The 4,462-nt window shown below is 40.5% G+C and overlaps 1 protein-coding gene across 1 annotated transcript; it reads left to right on the top strand.

The window, feature by feature from the left end:
* The first annotated feature begins 1,247 nt into the window (after positions 1–1,247).
* On the top strand, positions 1,248–1,836 carry LOC121813786 (myelin-oligodendrocyte glycoprotein-like). The gene is made up of 2 exons (XM_042217687.1): positions 1,248–1,483; positions 1,591–1,836. The coding sequence occupies exons 1-2, from the start codon at positions 1,249–1,251 to the stop codon at positions 1,710–1,712; spliced, it is 357 nt and encodes a 118-aa protein (XP_042073621.1). The 5' UTR covers position 1,248; the 3' UTR covers positions 1,713–1,836.
* Positions 1,837–4,462: the final 2,626 nt, after the last annotated feature.

The raw sequence follows: 4,462 nt of genomic DNA, 5'->3' as shown, positions 1-4,462 counted from the left end.
CCGTCATTCCTGGTTTGTGTTGTTAGTTTACCCAGTTTAGGTTTTCGGTTTCATGTTCACACCCCGTTGCTGTTTGTACCCACTGCTGTAAATAAACACTCACCTGCACCAGAGCTGCCGCCTTTTGGGTCCTTACTACAAATCCACACGGCTTGTCCCGCAAACCGTGACAGTTACTGGTTTATTTAAATAATCCCATCCGATGTTGTACGAAGGTCCCAAAGCAGGGAAAACAAATTCTGTCAGAGATACATTTTGGCACAACATTGGCAAGCAGTAGCCGCATAGACACCAGTAGTTTTCCCTCACTCTCGTGTCCTCGTGTGACGGATTGTTTTCATCTTCATCTATACTAAGTACTGGTTGACTATTTTCATTCTCTCTCTCGGATTGCTCTGGTTCAAACTGGAAAGGTTGAATAGAAGCTGGTGCTAACTGTGAACTCGATGCGGTGCAACCATATGGGTCACTACCCAGAGTGCATTAAGAGGTAAATAACAATGCCGGCCTACTGGTAAATTGGTTTTATATAAAAGGAAAACATTTGGGGTATTTTAATACCACATATATGTTATTGAAAGCACAGTGCATATTTTAGCGCAAATATGTCTTAATAGCCAGGGTTCCCTTCAAGGGCAGACACTCAGAGAAATAAAAACACATTTGACTCTGCAATAACACTTGGAGAGGACTCATAACTGCAGAAAATACGTGCAGTCCTTCTACTCTCTCTAATTAAAGGTACACTACAGAATAAGGACCAAATGTCAGACTTCAAAACCAAGTAGGAGCTCAGTATTTACTGTTGTAAAACTGGATTCAGTACACATGTTTTTGGTCCAATGAAGCAGACAGACAATGAAGAAAAAGACAGAACCACAATACAGATCTGAGTCAAGACAGGAAGGGTGACAGATTAGAGGGTGAACTAAGATAAGAGACTTAAATGAGAGACAAGTTGACAAGTTGGAACATGTCAGAGAGGACAGAGGCAGAGTTTGTCACTTTTCTCATAATACTCTATTATAACTATTAATTAACATAATGATTGTTTCATGATGGGAAATGTGAGAATGGCACTTTCATAACTGACTTTTACTGTTGCAGGGAAAATATTAATCCTGCTCTTCTTAAAGAAAGTCCTCCCCCTTTGTCTCAGTCCATCAGGTGGAAGTGGATCCAGAAATGGAGTCAGTCAAGCTGCCAGTCTCCATAATTCAACTGCCTAAAGAGAGTACAGTGGAGTGGATGGACAGAGAGAACAGGAAGGTCCACGTACATGAGAACGGCTTTGACCAGCCTGAAGAACAGCACCAGGTTTACAGAGACCGAACAAAGATGAATGAAGACCTGCTGAAAACTGGAGACCTCAGTCTGACCCTGAAATACCCCACAGATGGAGACAACTCCACCTACACCTGCACCGTCTATAGCAGGGAGGGAGAAGTCTTGATGAAGAAACAACTTGAGCTGAAAGTCAGAGGTCAGTGTTGTAGCTACAGATCAAACTTTTCTCATTGTTTTCTTTGCTAGCATGACAAAGAAAAATGTCTCCATCCAACATCATGTTGTGCTTTGTTGTCCTCTCAGTCCACCAGGTGAAGGTCAATTCAGAGGTGGAGTCTGTCCAGCTGCCCTTCAAAACCAAACTTCACCTGCTTGAAGACGCTAAAGTGGAGTGGAAGTGCATCATTAATATGAAGGTCTGTTAGCAGAAATATGAAAATGGGCAAGGAAATCTGACATACATGGTAAACTGCACCAACTATACTTAGGGAGGATTAAACACACATCAGCCTTCGGCCACTTTGGATAAACGAGCACGCCTCCGAGAGAGCGCCAACTTTATTAACAGCCACACACATGTAAATCAAACATAAATAAACCCTCTAGCTGTTTCCATAATTGAGAGAATTTTCTTTCTTCATGTCAACATCCCTACTTGCTCTCATATTATAACTCTCCTAATTAACAAAAACATATAGGGTTTCTCACCCGGTTCTGTATACATGTCCGTATACCTGGTTAATGTCCAAACATAACCTTTTCAAACTTAAACAGCTTAACTTTTGTTGCAGGTTTTGTCATGTGTATATATATACGTGACCTCTTCCTTTGAACAATAATCCAGAGTTACTTTTCCTTCACTCACAGTTACAAAGTCATACTTTATGTCAACATCTCTGTCTCATTACAGGGTTCTTAGCCAACTCAATTGCACCCTGGTTATCTTCATAAACGTTTGGCAGTGCATATTGTTGTCCATCAATACCTTATAACAGTTGCATCAGGTACAAACACTCCTGTAGGGTTGCAGCTAAAACCATGTACTCAGCTTCGCAGGTAGATAATGCAACAGTATGTTGCCTTTTGGTTTTCCATGAAATCAAAGGACCATTTACAGCCAGACTTATACAATAACCAGTTGCACTACCCCTGTCTGTTACATCAGCTGCCCAATAAGCATCACTGTATGACCACAACCTCAGTTCTTCATTGTCATATTCTCTGTAACAGTTCTTTTTCGTATTTCCCTTTCAGATATCTCAGTACATGTTTTACTGTAGTCCATTGATCTTCAGTTGGCTCGGTAAAATACTGTGACTGTTTACTGACTATAAAACTCAAGTCTGGTCTTGTGCATGTAGCCAAATAGATCAGACTACCAGCTGCCTCTCTGTACCCTTTGAGATCTTTTATCTTTCCTGCACCATCAGTGTAGTTCAGATTTTGCTCACAAGGTGTCAGTCTTTCTTTACAATCATGCATGTTGAACCTCTCAACTATGTTTTCCACATATTGTTTCAATTATCACTCTGGTCAAAATCTATTCCAATGAAATGTCTCAGTTTACCCAAATCCTTCATTTTGAATTTTGCTCCAACCATTTCCTTCACAACAGTTAGTTCACTTTCTTCACTAGCAGCAATGATCAGGTCATCTACCCATATTATCAAAATCACCTTACGTACTGTCATCTTTGTGTAAACACAATGGTCAGCAGGATTTTGGACAAAGTAGTTCTCACCCAGATATTCATGCAACACCTTGTTCCAATTTCTGGCTTATTGTTTCAGCCCATGTAGCGACATATTCAACTTATACACCCATTTTTCATTTATGTCAGATTTCACGTCATAACCCTCAGGTTGTTCCATGAATACCTCATAATCTATTGGTGTGTGTAGATAGGCAGCTTTAACATCCATCTGATGTAAAAGCATGTTTTCTTGTGCTGCCTTTTTCATCAACACTCTGATACTAGTCAGGTTAGCAGTAGGGAAAATCGTTTCTTCATAATCCACGCCCATCTTCTGACTGTATCCTTTAGCAACATAACGTGCCTTGTACTTCTCAGATCCGTCAACACTGTTTTTGACTGCGTACACCCATCTACTGCCCACTGACTTATTGCCCTCGGGCAAAGTGGTTAAGGTAAATGTGTTTTTTTCTCTTAGTGATTACATCTCCTCATTCATTGCACTGACCCATTTCAGTGAGTTAGATTAAGTCATTGCTTCCTTGAATGTTTAGGGTATGTTACACATTGCTCTGTAACAATAATCCATATTTGTGAGCACTTGATCACAATCCTCCTCGTCCGTAGCATATTCACTTAAATACCCAGGCCTCTTTCTCACTCTGGAAAGCGTACCTTGCAGCCTCGCAATTAATTTCACAGTCCTGTGACTGGCTGGTCATCTCAGACATAGTTTCTGGGATCTGTGACTGAGTGTCTGTGTGTTCTGTACTCACATCAGTCTTTTCTCTGGTCTTCCTGGACCTGTTTTGCTTCCCAAAGTCACTCTCATCATCCAGATCACGTCATGTCAGTTTGTTTGTTTCTCTACTCTTGTTTTGGTCCCAAACTTCACCAGTCTAGGCTTCTGTAATTTTCCACTGTCTGGGTAGTAGACCATATAAGATGGACTGTTTTTTAATATCCAACAAAAATTCCTTTCTTACACCTTGAGTCTAGTTTTCTCTTGTTCTGCCTGTGGGCATAACGCAGTGACCCAAATTTCTTAATTTCGGAAAGGTTCGGCCTTCTTCTTGTCAGCATTAAAAATGGTGCATCTGCGTCTTTGTGCGTCTGTTGTTGTTGTTCTTACAGCTGCTGTTTGCACTGTGTAGGTCCACAACTCTTTAGGTAACTCTTAGCATACACCTGGCCATATCAAAAAGTGTGCGCCAATTTTGTTCAGCAGTACCATTTTAATGTGTTGAGTATGGTGCTGAGGTCTCATAAAATAATTATTGTGGGTGATTTTAACATCATGTAGATGCTAAAAATGACAGCCTCAACATGGCATTTAATCTGTTATTAGACTCAATTGGTTTCTCTCAAAATGTAAAAGAACCCACCCACCACTTTAATCACACTCTAGATCTTGTTTTAACATATGGCATAGAAACTGAACATTTAACAGTGTTTCCTGAAAACCCTCTCCTGTCTGATCAT

Source organism: Haplochromis burtoni, unplaced genomic scaffold, assembly GCF_018398535.1.
Source record: "Haplochromis burtoni strain Fernald_Lab_line unplaced genomic scaffold, NCSU_Asbu1 Contig_2603, whole genome shotgun sequence".
Lineage (NCBI taxonomy): Eukaryota > Metazoa > Chordata > Actinopteri > Cichliformes > Cichlidae > Haplochromis > Haplochromis burtoni.
This window is presented reverse-complemented; position numbering and strand designations above follow the sequence as displayed.